Source organism: Stigmatopora nigra, chromosome 22 (genome assembly GCF_051989575.1).
Source record: "Stigmatopora nigra isolate UIUO_SnigA chromosome 22, RoL_Snig_1.1, whole genome shotgun sequence".
In the NCBI taxonomy this organism is placed as follows: domain Eukaryota; kingdom Metazoa; phylum Chordata; class Actinopteri; order Syngnathiformes; family Syngnathidae; genus Stigmatopora; species Stigmatopora nigra.
The window spans coordinates 8,189,968-8,209,322 of record NC_135529.1 but is presented as its reverse complement, the minus strand read 5'-3'; the positions used below and the strand labels follow the sequence as shown (position 1 = coordinate 8,209,322).

The window sequence follows — 19,355 nt, the reverse complement described above, 5'->3', positions numbered from 1 at the left end:
ACCCTTGATTACCTGCAACGCCTTGACACCACCGCTAACCAATAGGGCTAGTTCATTCTATAGATGTATTTTTCGACTTTTTTTGTCACTGCAACATGTATTTTTTATATTTACATTATTTTTTATAGTGACTTTTGAGGATATTACAGTTGCGGGTAGCATATCTACATCCAATGGGAGGCGATATAAAATAAAAGTTGCCGGATAACTTAAAACTGCAAAAACAAAGAAGAAAGCGTCGCAAATTGTCGCAAACTGTCGCAATTTACTTGGAGGAGAAGAAAACAGCATTTGGGTGGCAGAAAACATGGCGGCACGTATGGGTTGTGAACATTATGCGCGGAGTTGCTTATTAAAAGTGAGTTATTTTTTGTCATCGCTATATTGATCATAAATTGTTTATAAACCATTAAAATGTACGAATGCTGTCATTTAAGTAATTATTTCTGTTGGACACATGCAAACCCTTATGTCTGCTAGTCTACGCATTTAGACCGAGAGTAATGTACTATTGTACGTTTCATTAATCAGGTGCAATAACCGAGTTGCGTGGTAGTGTATACATAATTTTTCCCTCATGATATTTAATCATCAATTAATGGCAATCATTAAATCTGATTGGCATTAAATGGTACGCAAATGTTGGCCACAACTAAAAGAAATGGGTTTGATACGGATTTCAGGAACTATCTAAATCACTCAAAATATAACTATCATATTTAAAATATCATAATGTATGTATTTGTGTTATCCAGGCCCCATGCTGTGGTAAACTGTATGTGTGTAGGCTATGCCACGATGCAGAGGAGAACCACCAGATGGATCGCTTCAAAGTGGAATCGATACAATGCTCTGAGTGTCTAACATTACAGCAGGTATGTTATTTCAAGATATATATATTTTTTTATCACAGTATTCTTGTAATATCAGAAAATTAATCACCATCTAAGATCGTATTATCCTTTTTAGGCACAACAGACGTGTCAGCAGTGCCATGTGAAGTTTGGGGAGTATTACTGTAATATTTGCCACTTGTTTGATAAGGATAAGAAACAATATCACTGTCAGCCTTGTGGCATCTGTAGGTAAGTTAACACAAAAGGCAAAACGTTTCTGTTTTTCTGCAATGTATAATTGCAATCTTGTTTTTAATTAATTTACTATTAACCAATTCAGGATTGGTCCAAAAGAGAAATATTTCCATTGTGATAAGTGCAATTTGTGTTTAGCACTCGACCTGCAAGGGAACCACAAAGTGAGTATTATATCTGATAATCTTAAATTTTAAACAATACATACTTTCAAGGATGAGGAATTGTATATTAAGTTTTCCCCAATATTTCAACTTTCAGTGCGTTGAGAATGTTTCCAGGCAGAATTGTCCAGTTTGCATGGAGGTAATGATTTAAAATGGTTATAATAAGAGCAGAAATAGTACGTATAGCTACCATGTTTATTTACGCACTGCAAATTGTGTCTACATACAGGATATCCACACATCTAGAATTGGAGCACATGTTCTTCCCTGTGGACATCTTCTCCATAAGTATAGCTCTTAAATTTTACCTTCAGTTATCAGCAATTTTAGCTATAAACTACGAAATAATATTTGTTTCTACAGGAGCTGTTTCGACGACATGGTCAGAACGAAGTATGTATACACACTCAGATTATAGAACAGACGAAAAAAAGGGACTTTAGTCTAAGCTTTCTACAATTATTTCTGAAGGAAAGTTATCTACAAATGGAAGAAACATATGTTTTCCCCCTCTTTGTTGTAGTGCTTACCGCTGCCCACTTTGCATGCACTCTGTTTGGAACATGACCGATCACTGGGAACAAATTGACAAAGAAATTGCTATGTCACCAATGCCAACGGAATACCAGGGCGCCACAGTCAAAGTAAGTTGCATCCTGTGTAATTAAGAACTTGTAAGAAAAATTAAATAGACTATGGAGTATTTACCATTGTGTAAAAAAATCAATTTGGTTTCAAATTAATTCCTGTATTCTCTTTTTTGTCAAAGATTTTGTGCAATGACTGTCAAGCCCATTGTACGGTGCCTTTCCATGTCCTTGGGATGAAGTGCAAGGATTGCGGCTCGTATAATACTGCAAAGGATGGAGGTCTCATCCCGCAACCTGAACAGCAGCAGCCTGAGCCAGACAATGACAATGAGCCAGCGACAGATGCTGAGCAGCAACAATTTGATTAAACAGAGTGATATGTGCCAGATTCTTATGTATTCATGGACTTTTCTTGCATTGACTTCAAATTAAAAGATGCAATTGGATAGGGACCTTGCATCAATAGTCAACTGCTAAAGCTCCAGCTCACCAATGACCTAAATGTCATGGACATAAAAAGGGTGGCTATTGGATTAATGTAAAATATGTAGTTGGACATTTTGTTCCCCACTTAATTTTGACAGGATTTAATAAAATTAGTCACACAATTGATCAACATACTTTTACAAATGGTTTTGAAATGATTGCAGTCCTTAATTTACCATCGACTTGTGAAGTGATGTTTTTATATTTTACATAATTGATTGTAGTAGACATTTGTACAGAGCATGCATGTATAAATAAAGAGAATTATAATACTTGGATTGCATCAAGTTTTGATACACTAATTGCATTAATGAAATTTTATATGCAATAGAAATGGACATTTACTTCAAAATGAGGAACAAACAGGTAGATTACATTAACTTAACCAGATTTATCTTTATTATACTATTTTATGATAATGTATAATTAAAGTAAATAATTTTACTGTACACATGGGTTACCAATAACGTCCTGAGACTTTGCGGCCTGTATATTGGTCAGAATAAGTTTTTAGTACACACTAATTTTAGAGTTAACTCAATTGAAGCAGTTTTGTAATTCTTGCAGGTTTAAGATCAAATTTTAAAAAAAGGCGTAAATATATATGCTGGCCATTACAACCATTGTTTAATGGTCTGAATTTTGACTATCAAATAAAGAAAAAAAAATCAAACAAATATAGAAAACCATGAAGTGAACTTTATTTTCAACATTTACTGTAATTAGTCCCCAGTAGTAGAATCCTGAAATAAAATAGGTTAAAATTATACCATGACATTAGCAAACATGTTTTAATACTTGTCTTACCTTATTCTCCTGGCTTCCCCCTGGGGTCTCTGTAGAGGGAGCCACTGCAGTTTTGCTCTTTAGGTTAGTCATACTGGTTTCTTTCTCGCCGTCTGGATAAGCCACCCTGTAGTACAGAAGCACGTACAATAGAAATGAGTTCCAAGTTTCAACATTATGGTCAATGATCTTTTCAATGCAAATCTAAAAATCAAACCTTGCACGGGATCTCTTCCACTTGATTATCAATGCAATCACAGCAATAAAGACCACTGACACTGAGAAAAATGCTGCAAATAAAATGGCAACTGGGGGAGAGTAAACCTGGCACGAATCACCACTGTATCCCAACGAACACACGCAAGTTGTTTCGCTGTTTTGGTACGCACACAACCCTTTTCCACTGCAACGCCTTTTGCCACACGTTTCGGCATTCAAATCTAAAAGGCTTGGAGTGACTTTTGAAGTAGTGTAAAAATTTGAGTCTGTATGAAGTGATGGTACAGTGAAAGGGATTGGTGAGGCTGTAAGATCAGGTAGCTTGACACCAGGCGTGGGTTTTATATAGTTACCTGGGGGACAAATGGAATACTTATTTTAGAAATCGGTCAAAAAGGGACGCCAAAGTTACAAGTTAGTAACTAAAATGTACTTACAGTTCTCATCCGAATGGTCTGAACAGTCCACATGTCCATTGCAGAACTTTTCTTCTGCCAGACATGAAAGTTGATTCAAACAAGACCTACTGCCGACGGGACAACGGTGCTCTGGGGAACAATGGGTCGCATTAACATTGATGTAGTCATTAGCACATTTACATGTCCGACCGACTGGAGTGGCCAAGCACAACTGCTGGCAGTTTCCATTCTTTACTTTGCACTGGTTGGAACCTGTCAAAAAAAAAAATACTTAAAATTCCAACTTACTATCACGTTAAAGTAAACTGTTTCAAATTTGCACCTACCAGCCTCACTAGATTTGCCAATTGCCTTAATGCTAATGACTGCTGTGCCAACCTCAAACCACAACTTGTCTTTCTGCTGGTCATCACTGAACCAGAGTCTGGTCTTATCTATGTGATAAAATGGGGGAGAGAAAAAAAATGAATCTTGCAGTCATGAGCAATTCCAAACTTGCTTTGAGATTCCCATGTGGGTAGAAGCAGTTGTCATTACCCCTGACAGTCATCCAGAGCAGTGCATCGTCTTTAACCGCAATCGCAACCAAGCCATCTGCTACCTTCAGTTCTTTGTATTCAGAGCCATCAAGTCGAACAGACCCAATCAAATTGCGAGCTACAAAAAAAACATTTTAAATCTGTCATTTATATTTGAATAAATCCAGAACAAAAACAACTTCAGACAAATTCAATTCTTACCAGTGTCAGCCCAGAGAATAGCTTCTCCATTACTGGAAAAGACCAGAGAGCTTGGTCGGCCATCATTCTTCCACACGACTCTTCTTTCAGTACCATCCATGTTGGCACACTCAATAGTAGCTACAGTGCTAGCATTCTGCAGAACCTTATTGGTGAAACAAACACTGCCCCGTGGTGGGTGGAGGGCAATGGATTCCATGGCGCCAATACCGTCATTTATCAAAACAGCCGTATATACACCACCACTGGAGGTGACATGCAGGCGAGGTTGCTTGTTGCTGCTCCAGTAGAGATTGAAGGTTACCCAGTCCAAGGCCATAGCAGTGATTGTGTCTCCAAGGAGCTTAAAAAATTGGCCTTCAGACATCAAATTGAAGTCTTTCAGCTTGAAGGCGCTGATGGAAGTTGTGCCATCATCAGCTATGAAGAGTGTGTGCTCATGTAGACTGTAGTCCATTATTGTTGCCTCATTGACACTTGGTATCTGCAGCACTTTGTGTTCTGGCCAACCTTTCAGTACTTCCGAATTGTGTCGGGCCTGCAGGTATAGCTGCCAAAAACGATAGCATTCAATCACACCATATCAATTTAACAACATTTTAGATTTTTTTTTAAACTTAGGAAGAACAGAGGCAAAAAAATACAACCTTGGTGACAGTGGATGAAGATAAGAGCAACAAGAAGGCTGTATCAACCAGGTTGGTGCAAGTCAGACCATCATCAGCAAGTATAAGATCTGCGGGACACTTGCACACAGATTTGCGTTCAGGGGCCAAAACGCACATGTGTGAACATTCCATCTTCTTGCAGGGATTCCCTTTAGTTTGCTGTAATATTTGATGGACAATCTAAAACAGAATAAGACATTAAGAAAAAAACTCAATTTAAAATTAACATTATCAATTGGCAAATTACTTTGAATGACAAGTTGTACATTGCCGACTTGCCTTAACAGCAAAAGGTTGTCTTGGTCTCTTCAATAGAACATGAACATTTTTGCCAGTTACTTTATGAGCAGCCAGAACCACTCTTCTCTTGGCATCAGACCAGTAGAGCATGTCATTGAACACAGCCAGGGAGAACGGGTTGGTAGTCTCTTTCATCTGTAAGATCTGGAATAGAAATTGTACACAGTGTATTTTGTGGGGGCAAGGGCACCCAACTCTGGGTTATGTAAAAAAAAAAAAATAATAATAATTAAAATAAAAATCTGGACTTTTTCCATTAAATTTTACCCGAATGTTATGGCCATCAAGCGTTGCAGACCCTATTGCCTTTAGCTTCACATCTGTCCAGTAGATTCTGTCAGTAAGGGCATCTACTGCCACTCCACCAGGCCAGCCCAAACTGGCATTAACCACCAAGCGTCTCTCTGAGCCATCCATTCCAGCCCTCTCAATCTTGGGTACATTATCAAAGTCCGTCCAGAACATCAATCTATTATAGAAAAATATGTGAGCGAAAGCCAAATTTGAGTATCTTATGATATTTCAAGGTTTCTCTCATTGAACTACTGATTTCCTACCCCTTTTCTGGTAAGAGTGCAAGGGAGCGAGGCTGATCCAAATCTTCATCAAGGATAACGCAATATTGAGAACCACCAGACAGTTTAATGGCAACAATTTGATTGTCCACACCATCAACCCAGTATAAATTTCTCCCAAACCAGTCCAAGGCTACAGAATCAGCCCGCACATCTTGGAACACAAGAATGGAGGAGGTTTATAGGTTGAAATCCAGCATTTCATTTAAATTTATCCAGTAATCTGTTCTTTGGAAATGTACAGAATGTCTTCAGGATGAGCTACTTTACCTTTAATTAGCGTTCCAGTGGTCTTTTGATCCATGGAGGACCACCTGATGGTGTCACTTTCAAGACTGACCCAAAACACTGTCCTTTCATGCCAGTCATAGTCCAGGGATAAAATTGGCTTCTTGGCAGAAGTCAAAAGATTCAAGTGACCACTGCGCAAGCCATACAGGAACAGATCCGTTTGGATTGACAACAAGAGTAACACTTCCCCTGTAGGATGATAGGTTTGTCATATTTAAGAAACAAAAATATGGCCCCAAGCATATTCATCTTCTTGTTAGTCTACCAAGACCACAAACATACAGATCACAGGTCTTACATTTTTTTCTAATGCGGACCAAGCAAGGAGTGAACAGGCAAGACGAGTCCATTTGTGCACAACATTCAAATTTGCACGAGAATCAACAAATCAACTTACCCTTAATTTTGCAGCCGTGTCCATCTGCGTCAATAATGTACCCGATTTGACAGTCACAATTATAGGAGCCCTCAGTATTTATACACAGTTGACTGCAAACGGGTGATCGGTGGTCTTCACACTCATTAACATCTACACAAGTCATTCCATCTTTTAAGAGTCTGTAACCCACTGAACAGCGGCATCGCTGCACAGAATAAGACATTTGTTTATTTGATGTTGACCATTATGCTCCAAAACAGGAGTCTACATTTTTCTAGCAACTAAGCCATTTATATGGCGTTCCTTACCGGACCAAGTGGTGTGCTGAAGCAACCTTGGGAGCAGCGGTTGATATCGGCTTCAGAACAGTTTATTTGGCAGCTTCCATCCTCATCTGAACCGTCTCTACAATTTCTGATTCCGTTGCAGAAGACAGATGGATCCACACAGTCAAGGCTGCCACATTGGAACTGATGAGGAAGACATGCAGCCAATCCACCTGGTATGCACAAACAAGTTACATATATTCCCTAACATCAAAACAGACAGATGAATTTTGTCAGAGTAAGTTACTCACAGTCCATCTCATCACTTTCATCGTGACAATCTGTTGTGCCATCGCATCTCCAGGCAAGAGGGATACACATGGTCTTCGATTGGCATGACCATTGAAAATCCCCACAAGTCAGTGGTTCCAAATCAGGACAATCCTGAAATAGCATTTGGTTAAGCAGGCACTTTTAGATAATTTGAATTCAAAAATCAATCGTGCGTGTTACCTTCTCATCTGTGCCATCTTTGCAGTCATTTTCCCCATCACAGAGCCACTCCTGCACCAGGCACTCCTTGCTCTGAGGACAACGGTGCTTGGTCATGCAGACTGGTGCTTTTAAACAATTTTCTTCATCCGATTGATCCCAACAGTCTGGGTGACCGTCGCAATGCATTGTAGCTAATATACACTGACCACTGGAGCACCTAAACTCACTTGGACTGCAGTCCTTAACTAAAAAGGAGGCAATTAAGACATTCGTCATCTAAAACCACCATAAAAACACTACAGAATTTTTTTCTTATACACAACATACCACAGTTTGTCTCATCAGTCCCATCATAACAATCGATCTCCCCGTCACAAAGGAAACTTTTCGGAAGGCAGCTGTTTCCACTATCACAGTAATGTGCACACTCCTCGTCACTTTTACTGCATTTCTGCTCGTCAGAACGGTCCTGACACTGAGGCACGTCATCGCACACTTGACTCTTTTCTATGCACATTTTACCATGGGCACACTGGAACTGATCTGCAGATAACAGTCAATCAGAATTGCACTGTTCTAATCAAGTTGAAAGAAGGGTGTGAGCATTATATATAATTTCCATTTATGAATGTTTTCAATGATGCGTGACAAACTGTCTTTAAAGGAAAGCTTATTTCCAAAACAATATGGAAGGGTTGACAAAGAAATGCTGTAAAATTAATTGTTAAACCATGGCCATTGGAATAGTCCAAATACTGCCAAAAATATGAAAAGAATAGACCCTATACATGTACTGCTTAAAATAACTGACCGTGTTCACAAGTAGATGAACATTCCTCTTCATCCGAACCATCGGTGCAGTCATTTTCTCCATCACAGAGATGGATAAAGAGGACACATTCACTGTTGTCTTTGCAGGCTTGTGCACCCAAAGAGCACTTGAGAGGTTTAAACACAAACTTGTCTGGCATTATGGTGGTTAAACTGGTTTCTTCATTCCCATTTTCTGATTTCACAGACAATAGCCACAATCAGAAAAGTTCCACAAAATCATTTCAGATATTATTCAGTTTGACCTTACCACAATTTTCCTCATCTGTTCCGTCTAAACAGTCTCTTTCTGCGTCGCACAGCAACGTTTCGGGTAAGCAGCGGTTGTTATTGTCACAGAGATGAACACAACCTTCTGGTTTTGAACAATGCAATTCATCTGACCGGTCTTGACATTGAACTACACCATCACACACTTCATCCTTGTTAATGCACATTTTCCCATGGGCACATTGAAATTGGTCTGAACACAAGAAACACATTGACATTAGTTAGTATCCTCATTATGTGGTGAATGGAGAATGCATGAGTTTGCAAAAAGTCAAATGATTGAATGCAAATCAACAAAAAAAGTAATCCTGCTTTATGATGATAGAAACAGCCCATAATAAGTCAATGCCATTGACTATATACATCCAATCAAGTCACTTATCTTTATCCTGTGAATTTAAATTGGATTCAGTAAAATAGTCAGTGGATGCCAAAATAATTTGAGCTGACATTTTACACAAATTGCCTGGCACACCTGATATTAATAGATGTCTAAGGATGAAATAACACGATTAAAAACTTAAATTATGCAGGGGCAAGATCGTGCACAATAAAATAAAGCCATGCATTGCAGGTTGAAAGTTACAAAAATTAATAAATCAACTAATTTGAGTTCAATGATCCAGTACCTTTACCACAAGCTACTTCACAACCCTCTTCATCAGATTGATCACTGCAGTCAGGTTCCCCATCGCATACATGGCTGTGGAGCACACATTCCAAACCATCCTTGCATTGCCTGGCACCAAGGCTGCACTTCACAGGATTGTTTTCAGCTAAAAACAAGCAAAGTCAGAAATATGCACCAATGACACATACAAAATGAAGATTTGAAAATGTTAGAATAATCCTATACACAATTTACCTGCTAGCAAGGGGACCGTCAACTGCAACAAAACTGCAAAAAGACACAAATATACAGCCATAACAACAATTAAAATAAAGCGGCACGTACAGCACCGCGCAGAAAACGTGTGTTCGAATCTCTCAGGTGTTATCAATAAATCCTAATTGACCACGTGGGGTTGTGGGTGGAGCCAATAAATGTCTTGTCGCCCTTTTTGTATCAGTTTCCTTCGATAAACATAACAGAATAGTCCAATTTGATCAAATATTTATCTTGATCCATTTCTACCAATTTTATAATTGCTCCAGAGTATTTAGGTGGAGAAAATGACTTACTTTAGATGAATTGCAATAGCGTCCAGCCGATAACTCCACTGCTCTAAGATGGCCTCCGTGTACTAATGCCTCCCACTCCAACTTTTCCACATTAAATTTTACAGATGATACCTCTTTGCAAATTGGTCCAATTGACATTGTTCTTAAACCATTGGAATTTTGAACCAATCCAAACGACACAATATAAACCTATTTTACTTTTTAAAGATAAATATCGCAATTTTGCGATCGTCCAATCACGTAACAGTACTCTTTTAAGGTTCCTTGTGTACCAATCATGTGTGTTGTCTTCTTCCGGTCTACCTAACATGGCTAACTCGCTCCAGTAGCACTGGTAGCAACTTGAGAAAAGCCGTCAAGCTTAGTCAAATACAACGCCGCGATCATATTACCCAGACATTTTAACACATTGGGTGTTTATTGGACCTTGTGTCGTTTGCCTACTACCGCGCGGTGTCGGAGTTTTACACTTGGTGAGTGACCGTAGCTATTTCAACGTTTTCTCAGCTTTAAATGATGCTGTTTTGTGTGGGCGCTATAGCTCTGTTAGCCAGCGGGATCCAAAGCCCAGTTTGCAATAGTTCGTTCTTGCGGATGACCCGTTTTGGGACCGTTTCCTTACTTTAGCGATACTCCTAAACATTTGATTGCTTACCTGAATTAAAACTTTATTATAGTGTCGATCACACAATATTTTATATTAACGAACACGTTACATTTAGAAGAAGTTTCCCAATTGACTTTAGGGACTCGAAGCGAAGAAATGGACCGCTGCGCAGTTTGTTTTCCGCGGATGACAACAAAAGGATTTTGATAACAAGCTGGTAGCTATGCTAACATTAGCCCATCCAGCCAGATGCCATCCGCCATATAAAATAGTCCGCTAACAACGATGCTAAGACTACGTGTAGTTGTCGTTTTCTTTCTTTTGCCAAAGGTTGCTCTAGTTTTCACCGTTTCACAGTTTGTGCTTGCGTCGAGTTTAATGTTGTTCTTGGAGTCTAGCGCCCCCCTCCCCTCGCCAGGTAGCCGAAATGTCGGCCTATTAAAGCCAGTTGGTTTTTCGCTCTGGGTCGATCTCCATTAAAAACAACTGTACTTTTTGTTCACTGATCCACTTTTACATATTAATATGCGCATTTTTATGTCCCATTACCCCCTAGAGCTGGCTTCATCTGGTGACACTTTCATCTTTAGAGGGCAGGGGCCCACAGTGTAGCAATAGGTCCCCCACATCTTGTGTACTAAGTCCTCTGGAGACTTGTAGGTTGTCCGGCCAAGATGTCCTCCATCCTGCCTTTTACGCCTCCTGTGGTCAAGAGGCTTTTGGGCTGGAAGAAATCAACCAATGGACCAGGAGGAGCCGGCGGTGGCGAACAGAATGGCCAGGAGGAGAAATGGTGCGAGAAGGCTGTGAAGAGTTTAGTCAAAAAGCTCAAGAAAACTGGGCAGCTGGACGAGTTGGAGAAAGCCATCACCACACAGAACTGTAACACCAAGTGTGTCACTATCCCCAGGTATGATATCTACTAATGTAATGCCTTTCTCCCATCATTAAAATGGCGTAAAGATGTAAAGGAAGGGAATATGCATTGTTTAAGGATGTTCTTTGCATTGGTCTGCAACCTTGATGACCCGACCCATGTTCAGTGGGAACACTGATAGGCTGGCAAAGAGCATTTCAAATGTTTGTATGTCTCTCGATAACACTTTGGTTATCGCCTGAGAATTGTTCAAGACCTCACTCTTATCTTTTTGGAAATACAGCGAGTGTCTTGACGTGAATGGATTTTTTTGCGGTAGAATGCTTACTACAAACATCAGCAGAATTCCTGTGTTACAAATACGAGGCTAGCCGGATGAGTAAACATATTGATAACTAAAAAAAAAGTTTTTTTTCTATTCACAGCAATTGTTCCGAAATATGGGGACTGAGTACACCAAATACGATAGAACAGTGGGATACTTCAGGCCTTTACAGCTATTCCGACCAAACGAGGTAAATATTCTTAACTCTTAAAGACCCTGTATGCACATTTGCCACTAAATTATCACAATACGTGAGAAGACGGCACACGATGAAAGGATTTAAGGATCGGGTCTAGTGATATCTTCCCCGGTCGGTGTCCATTTCCATCCTTTTAGATCCATTGATGGCCGCTTACAAGTCTCCCACAGGAAGGGACTCCCCCATGTTATCTATTGCCGTTTGTGGCGGTGGCCAGACCTTCACAGCCACCACGAACTGCGTGCTATCGAAGCCTGTGAGTATGCCTTTCACCTCAAGAAGGATGAGGTCTGCATCAACCCCTACCATTATCAGAGGGTCGAGACGCCAGGTAAGATGGCTTCGTATATCTCATTGCTATCATCGAAAGTACAGACTGTACACCAATGTGGTTTTCTTTTCTTTTTTTTATTAGTTTTACTAATTCGACTTTCTTTTACTCAGTGAAAATGCCACTTTAATACGTTTTTCCACATTACAATAGTGCATTTTTTGCTATTGAAATATATAATTTGATAGCTATTCAAGTAGTTTCTTAAAGTGGAGATAACTGAACCTTGATTAAACTTTTCCCACAGTTCTGCCTCCAGTTCTTGTGCCGAGACACTCTGAAATTTTGACCGAGTTGCCACCTCTAGATGACTATACTCATTCCATACCTGAGAACACAAACTTTCCTGCAGGAATTGATCCTCCCAATAACTATATACCAGGTGAGCGTATAGAAAATAAATAAAAAACATATATCACTACCACCATAGATGCCCTCTAAACCCGTATGATCTACAAATACAAAGGACTGCTGTCATTTCAAATGCATTATCTAATAATCTAATTGAAGTCAATATATGTAGCTTTTCAATGCATTTTCATTGTTCTTTCATCCCACCCATTAAACAGAAACTCCTCCGCCTGGCTACATCAGTGAGGATGGAGAGACCAGTGATCAACAGATGAATCAAAGCATGGATACAGGTAGGTTTTCATACTTTCTATTTGAACTCTTTTGCTCTCTCCCTTTTAAATTTCACTACAATTCTATGGAAAATCCTACAATGGATCTTTGGCAAAGCATGATTCTAATGTTTGTAGTCAATCAAGGAGTTTTTTTCTCCATCACAGATATTAACAGAGGTCTTGCTTTTAAGTGCCTTTGTGGAAACTTGCTTTAGATTTCGTGTTCTTGTCCAGGTTCACCAGCAGAGATGTCTCCTAGTACTCTGTCACCTGTTAATCACAGCATGGGTAAGAGAGATATATCTTAAAAGATGATCCTTTTTCAACTTATTGGACTATAGTATTCATTTTTCTCTCGTTGTCTTTATAGACCTGCAACCGGTGACTTACTCAGAACCGGCGTTTTGGTGCTCAATCGCCTACTACGAGCTCAATCAGCGTGTAGGAGAAACGTTCCACGCCTCACAGCCCTCGTTGACAGTGGATGGGTTCACTGACCCCTCAAACTCGGAGCGATTCTGCTTGGGTTTGCTCTCAAATGTCAACAGAAATGCCACTGTGGAGATGACTCGGAGGCATATAGGTAAGACTTTTAGCTTTGGAATGATGGCTGAGTTTTTGGTACATTGAGCAAATTAGGTGATGTGATTGGGTTGGTAAAATTGGATAGGTTAAGAGTTTTGATTTTGTGTTTACAGGAAGAGGAGTTAGATTGTACTACATTGGCGGGGAAGTGTTTGCTGAATGTCTAAGTGATAGCGCCATCTTTGTTCAGAGTCCAAACTGTAATCAGCGATATGGATGGCATCCAGCAACAGTGTGTAAAATTCCGCCAGGTAACAAGCCAAAGCTCTCTCACATTGTCATGGTCTTGCTATTTATTTCTGTTTGGTCAAAATGCAGAACAGCGTTGTGCAATATGTAACGGTTGACAATCTCAAATGTTCTTACCACATGCCTGATGATTAATCTTGACTCTGTCATGCTTCTTTACAGGTTGCAATTTAAAAATCTTTAACAATCAAGAGTTTGCTGCTCTGTTGGCCCAGTCTGTTAACCAAGGCTTCGAAGCAGTGTACCAACTCACTAGGATGTGCACCATCCGCATGAGCTTTGTCAAAGGCTGGGGAGCAGAATACAGGTGATCATATCAATTAATTGACAAATATTGAAGTCTTACAATAGTCAATGACACAATACTTACGTCCATCTTTGGTAACCAGAGTTCCTGTTGTCGGTATACTGATCTTTGAAAAATATACTGTACTTTTTCCTAATGTCTTCTTTGCTTTTTTTTTTTAATTACAGACGGCAGACTGTCACAAGCACTCCATGCTGGATCGAGTTGCATTTGAATGGACCTCTACAATGGCTAGACAAGGTGCTGACCCAGATGGGGTCCCCATCTGCGCGTTGTTCCAGTATGTCCTAAACGACAACGGAACCTCACACTCCATCAAAAGAAAATAATTACAAAGAAAAATCAGTCCCATCAGGAAAATCACAGCAAAATTCTAATTGTCCATTTCCTAGTTTATGCCATCTTGCTCCACTGACCTAAAAACAAAAACACACATTCTGAAAAACAGTACAGAAATTGGCACTTTGTTCATCATTTTTCTCATGCACCTTGTTAAATTGCTATTCCCAAAATCATTTATTGAGATAATTCTATTTGTGGTATAAGCTAATTTTAAAAACTTTAAAAAAAATAGCCCCAGAAGTAGGGAAAATACCAAAAATATCTTCACTGATGGCTTGTGATCTATAAAATAATTTGTTGTGGCCCCTGCCAATCATTGTTCTGAATTTAATGTTTTCATTTCTCAGAGAAATATTACCCAAATTTTAACCAGGGTTCAGTTAGCTTTGTGAAGTTGGCCATGGAGTGGACAGTTTCTTTAAAAAAATATATGATATCAAACTCACTGTATGCAACACTTGAACTCCCCACCCCACCCTTTTTTATTATTTTAAAAAAAAACTCGTGTCGTTGTAAGACATACTACTTAACTGACAAATAGGAATGTTGGTTTAAAAATCCAAAAAACCCTAAACAAACTGAAAGCTCAGTATGTTTGTTAATTTCTTTGTCATTATATGGCAGTATTTGTGTCCATGGTGAAGTTGACTCATGTCCCAAAATATCGCCTGGTTTACAAACTAGACTTTATGGGGACTTTTAGAGTATTAACTATTCGCAAGAGCTTCTTTTGTCTATATGAAGCAACACTCTCCAAGGAGAGGCATGTAATTGTCTCGTCAGCATTAATTGAAGGTATCAATGAGTATTCATCATTGGTTTTAGCCTATATCCCAATTGTTTTGCTACTTTTTTTGTATTCTCATGTATTTTTATATATATAAATATATAAATCTACTTAAAATGTTCTGTCATTCACACTATTAAAGTAAGTTGTTTTTTTCCAAGCCACAGTTGTCAACCTGACCCAAAAGGCTCGGGTAGAAATAATTTTCATCTGCAGCTTTTATCAGTTAAAAGAAGAAAAAATATATAGAAATTGACTGTGGCTCTTCTGTCATCGCTACACAAGGACCACATTACTAGTCTCTGTGCTTTGTCAAGATTTTACGTCAGCTAGCTTTCAAAGTGTTTTTAAAAAAGATGGGAGATAAACTCTTCTTCCTATTTCAAGAAAAGTGCTAATGTGCTCCCTCACTGGGACAGTTGGTGTTAAATGTATTGTATTTGTTCTGTCTATAAAATATGGTAATACAACACTTATTTGCTCTTCCCTTATTGTCCGTGAATATGTTACCGGTGCAAGTTAAACATGTCCCCCTTACCTGCAACTCCTTGATGTGAAAGTATTCACCTTGAGGCACCAGTGATTGTATTTTAAGTGTACATACCTCGTGACATTTGAATTTGGGAACATACGCCATCTGTTTGGAGGTTCTGGTGTTACATCATTTTATCTATGGCCTGCAACAAGATTGTGAAACCCTTCATTACTAAAGATGATGTGGACCATACATACAAATCACAAGATAGTAGTATACAGTATGTGTATTTAACAATTTTCTTTTTTTTTGCCAAAATCATTACAGTACTTACCAGTAGGGGGCGGTATTTAGAGTATTTTTTTTCTATGATCATTAGCATCTCAGGCGTGGGGGATATTATGCAGACTTAATAAAACACTAATAATAAAGTTTTTAATCTCATGACTCATGTTTCTGTGGTGGAAGTAAATGTTGGTTAACTTAGAACAGTAGGAAGTTGTCTATATACAGCATTTTAATAACGCGGTTTGCAATATTTTTTTTCTGCCTCGGCTACCATAGCAGACGTCAAACGTAAATAGTCTTGCGAACTAGACATTGAGTTAACATGGCTTTTACTCTCTACACACTCCTTCAAGCCGCAATTTTATGCGTGAATTCTGTAGCTGTACTACACGAAGAACGATTTCTAAGTCGAAGTATGTCATGGTGACTTTACGTAGCATTTAGACACTAAAAATCACGTTTTGTCGTTTGTTCTGCTAATGTTAGCAACGTGGCTAGCTGCCACACAATTAGCATTTAGACCTGGTTATATTTTCAAATACGAAGATGATACTACTGTGGATTTATGTTTGTTTTTTAGTTGGATGGGGAGTGGACCAGGGCGTTGGCGGATTTGGTGATGAACCAGGGATCAAAGCTCAGCTGATGAACTTGATTCGATCTGTTCGGACTGTTATGAGAGGTGAGCTTCGCCATTATTGACCACTTCCATCCCTAACAATAACATATTTTATTGCTTTCTTGCAGTGCCTTTGATCGCAGTAAATTCTGTTTGTATCGTATTGTTGCTGCTATTCGGATGAGAAAAGAAAAGGACCAAGAGGAAAAGATGTGACGTGTCAACATGCGTGTAATATACATTGGCGTTGCAAATGAATAATAAAAATGTTTTTTTGTACAGAAGTCTATAGTTATTTTTTGACACTACATTTGACATAATTGTGATTTTAAGTTCTTTGCTTTTCAAATTTCCGAATAAAGTTAATTTTCCTTTCGCATTTTGTTGTTTGTCCCTTTACAATTGCCGTAAATGAACCCAACTTACTTCCTCTATTGCCATATATAAACAATGCAAAAGTGGAAAAACAATGAAAAACTTTCAGAGTTATATAGTATTAACTTCCCTGTCTTTAGTCTCCATATATTATACATACATTCACTTCTACTGTTCTCACAAATTACTGCAAAGAAAAAAGTTTAGCTTCGGTAGACTTCCTAGAATTTCCTATTTGTTTCTGAAATACATGAGCAAAGCTATTAGTCGGAGAAAAGGACGCCTATATAAACCCCAATATACGAAACAATGCGACGTTATTTATGCCCTAAGCGGATGCAGGTAAGATTTACAGTTCCACAAATAACAACAGTATACAACTAAGATAAAAAAAATGATTTCATCCCATTTACAGGTTGGACAAAAAGCTTTTGAGGAAATTTTGCAGTGTTGCAGGTTATGGTTGGGACTATCCAGACAGCGAATACAGAGACATTCCTCTTTGTTTCCCTGAGAATCTTTGCAATATTCTTCTGCTTATGACCATTACTGATCGCAACTTCCAGCTGAGCCCAATTGGTAATTAATAATTCATTATTCCAGTCTTTATCTCTCATTTTTGAACCGCTTTATCCTCACTAGGGTCGCAGGGGGTGCTGGAGCCTATCCCAGCTGGGGACACCCAACCATTCATGCTAACACTTATACCTAGGGGCAATTTAGAGTGTCCAATCAGCCTACCATGCATGTTTTTGGAATGTGGGAGGTAACCGGAGTACCCGGAGAAAACCCACGCAAGCCTGGGGAGGGAACGTGAAAACTCTAAACAGGTAGACTGACCTGGATTTGAACCCAGGACCCCAAAGCTGCGAGCCCGACACACTAACCACTCTTTATGAATCCTAATAAACTCATTGGAGCAATGATTACATTTCCTACATTGTGTTTTTAATCACAGAATTTGGATGACCTGCCATTGAAAGTGATAGACGTCCAACCCATTGGGTTAAATAGATTGGACGTCTAACCCTGTCAGTGGCACCGAAATATGAACATTCGCTCTCAAAGTCAATATGTTTTATGGGAAACCGCTCTAGGTCTGGTTTGTGTGCGTCAGAGCATTAAAACCCATCAGCCAATTGACGAGTTGAAGAAAGGGCCGTTTACCTTGCAAGTTCAAGTCCTCGTGTACAGGACGGTGGACGTCGGCGTGGAGGTGGACATTTTGCTGTCTGCTACTTCCCGGTTTGAGAGCCTGGTGTGGGAGAGTACCCTGACATTACTCTCTGAAAATAATCAGCAAGGTGCAGTCAAGTCTGAAGGAGAGAATGGAAATTATTGTGAGTTTTCCGTCAATCCACGACAGAAATTAAGAGAATTTCCATTTTAAATTTCACTGATATGGTTTAGCAGGTCTAAAGGATGAAGAGGAAAATGTGAAAAAAGTGGAGATCAGAGTTCCATTAAGTGCCGGCCCTCCTCGTGCTTTGTCCTTCTTGGACCATTGGATCTTCCATTGGATTTTCTATCTGCCAAGCAGTTTTTTTGGCTTCAAGTTACGAGCCATTTCAAGTTTGTGGATGTTGTCTGTCTGCTTGGCAGAAATAGAAAAGCACAATGGTACTTTTGGAGCCTTGCCGTTACGTTGCTAAGTTGTCATCACTTCTGTTACTGACATTGTTTTTATGTCTACAGGGGTTGGAGTCATTACAGCCCCACTGAATGTCACGGCCCAGTTTAAGGAACGTTTGTTGGCGCCGGGAAAAGTGACGCTTTCATTTTGGAGATGTCCGTCCTCGGACGGACATCTCGGCTTTCGGATGGAGAAATTTGGAGGCAGCCAGTTTCACTTAGTGGGAATGATATCTAAGACCTGATTGAAATGTTAGGGATTTTAATCCAGTTCTTTTAAGCCATTTATTTAAAAAAAATCTAAATATTATATCTAAAATGGTCTGACTTTTGCTTTAGAATAAAACTTTAAAACCACACAAAATAGCTCATTCCAGATTCATTGCCTTAGTCATTAGTTCCTCTTCTACATTTCTCATAAAGAATAAATATACGTTTTGGCTTTCACATCTTGAAAACGACAATCCCAATGATTATATCCAATTACAATATCAGACATGGTGTTTTTTTGCCCTAATATTAATACTTCTTCTAAAAAAAAAACAATATAACAGCAAATAAAGTGTTCTCATTTCATGACATGCTTGACTAATTTAATATAGAGCTCATTTCGTGTTGGACGGGAAGCATTTGAATATTTGATCCTTCACATAATGCCGTTTGCATTTTTCATGTATGTAAGACACGATTATTTATTGAAACACCTCCACTCTGTAGAAGGGGAAATAAATGGATTTTCATGCTTTCCTGCACTTTTCTAACATTTCCTGAAATTATTGCATACTGCCACAAGAACACATTTTCTTGTTTAAATAGTATAGAGAAAGCTGCAATTCTGATAATAACAGAACTAAAAATATATGTTAATTACAGACTGATGTGGTCAATGCCAGGGAGTTAAGCAGTGTGTGTGTGTGGGGGGTAAGGGGGTCTTAATGGGATGTGGTGAGGGCGGGTACAGTAGTGGATCAGTGTT

The 19,355-nt window shown here is 39.1% G+C and overlaps 5 protein-coding genes and 1 long non-coding RNA gene across 8 annotated transcripts; 4 read left to right on the top strand and 2 right to left on the bottom strand.

Annotated features, from left to right (window-relative positions):
- Positions 1 to 74: 74 nt before the first annotated feature.
- Positions 75 to 2,610, top strand: LOC144215887 (RING finger and CHY zinc finger domain-containing protein 1-like). Its single transcript, XM_077745086.1, has 9 exons — positions 75 to 358; positions 756 to 875; positions 970 to 1,085; positions 1,177 to 1,255; positions 1,353 to 1,397; positions 1,488 to 1,546; positions 1,622 to 1,651; positions 1,782 to 1,902; positions 2,028 to 2,610. The coding sequence occupies exons 1-9, from the start codon at positions 308 to 310 to the stop codon at positions 2,214 to 2,216; spliced, it is 810 nt and encodes a 269-aa protein (XP_077601212.1). The 5' UTR covers positions 75 to 307; the 3' UTR covers positions 2,217 to 2,610.
- A 421-nt stretch (positions 2,611 to 3,031) lies between these two features.
- On the bottom strand, positions 3,032 to 9,586 carry LOC144215881 (low-density lipoprotein receptor-related protein 2-like). Its single transcript, XM_077745074.1, has 21 exons — positions 9,439 to 9,586; positions 9,203 to 9,349; positions 8,554 to 8,766; positions 8,284 to 8,478; positions 7,800 to 8,015; positions 7,491 to 7,717; positions 7,289 to 7,421; positions 7,020 to 7,210; positions 6,730 to 6,916; positions 6,312 to 6,521; positions 6,024 to 6,195; positions 5,734 to 5,935; positions 5,446 to 5,610; positions 5,146 to 5,346; positions 4,499 to 5,048; positions 4,296 to 4,415; positions 4,085 to 4,192; positions 3,777 to 4,010; positions 3,338 to 3,692; positions 3,142 to 3,247; positions 3,032 to 3,077 (listed from the first exon to the last, which is right to left on the bottom strand). The coding sequence occupies exons 1-21, from the start codon at positions 9,497 to 9,499 to the stop codon at positions 3,057 to 3,059; spliced, it is 4,014 nt and encodes a 1,337-aa protein (XP_077601200.1). The 5' UTR covers positions 9,500 to 9,586; the 3' UTR covers positions 3,032 to 3,056.
- A 442-nt stretch (positions 9,587 to 10,028) lies between these two features.
- LOC144215884 (mothers against decapentaplegic homolog 2) lies at positions 10,029 to 15,462 on the top strand. 2 transcript variants are annotated; one of them, XM_077745081.1, is made up of 11 exons: positions 10,029 to 10,228; positions 11,023 to 11,272; positions 11,665 to 11,754; positions 11,901 to 12,094; positions 12,342 to 12,476; positions 12,664 to 12,738; positions 12,955 to 13,008; positions 13,091 to 13,303; positions 13,419 to 13,556; positions 13,717 to 13,861; positions 14,029 to 15,462. In XM_077745081.1, exons 2-11 carry the CDS (start codon positions 11,037 to 11,039, stop codon positions 14,150 to 14,152), a joined length of 1,404 nt encoding a protein of 467 aa, XP_077601207.1. In that variant the 5' UTR covers positions 10,029 to 10,228; positions 11,023 to 11,036; the 3' UTR covers positions 14,153 to 15,462. The 2 variants fall into 2 exon arrangements, with proteins under 2 accessions (XP_077601207.1, XP_077601206.1); XM_077745080.1 differs by having other exon boundaries at positions 10,030 to 10,228; positions 10,919 to 11,272.
- LOC144215888 (uncharacterized) lies at positions 14,805 to 18,058 on the bottom strand. The gene is made up of 2 exons (XR_013330522.1): positions 17,915 to 18,058; positions 14,805 to 15,667 (listed from the first exon to the last, which is right to left on the bottom strand). It is a non-coding gene; the product is annotated as an uncharacterized LOC144215888 (long non-coding RNA).
- LOC144215715 (immediate early response 3-interacting protein 1) lies at positions 15,999 to 16,656 on the top strand. Its single transcript, XM_077744811.1, has 3 exons — positions 15,999 to 16,166; positions 16,334 to 16,435; positions 16,501 to 16,656. The coding sequence occupies exons 1-3, from the start codon at positions 16,076 to 16,078 to the stop codon at positions 16,554 to 16,556; spliced, it is 249 nt and encodes an 82-aa protein (XP_077600937.1). The 5' UTR covers positions 15,999 to 16,075; the 3' UTR covers positions 16,557 to 16,656.
- Positions 16,815 to 19,093, top strand: LOC144215886 (uncharacterized). Of its 2 annotated transcripts, none has more exons than XM_077745085.1 (5): positions 16,815 to 17,089; positions 17,163 to 17,326; positions 17,845 to 18,087; positions 18,161 to 18,367; positions 18,443 to 19,093. In XM_077745085.1, exons 1-5 carry the CDS (start codon positions 16,842 to 16,844, stop codon positions 18,622 to 18,624), a joined length of 1,044 nt encoding a protein of 347 aa, XP_077601211.1. In that variant the 5' UTR covers positions 16,815 to 16,841; the 3' UTR covers positions 18,625 to 19,093. The 2 variants fall into 2 exon arrangements, with proteins under 2 accessions (XP_077601211.1, XP_077601210.1); XM_077745084.1 differs by having other exon boundaries at positions 18,158 to 18,367.
- Positions 19,094 to 19,355: the final 262 nt, after the last annotated feature.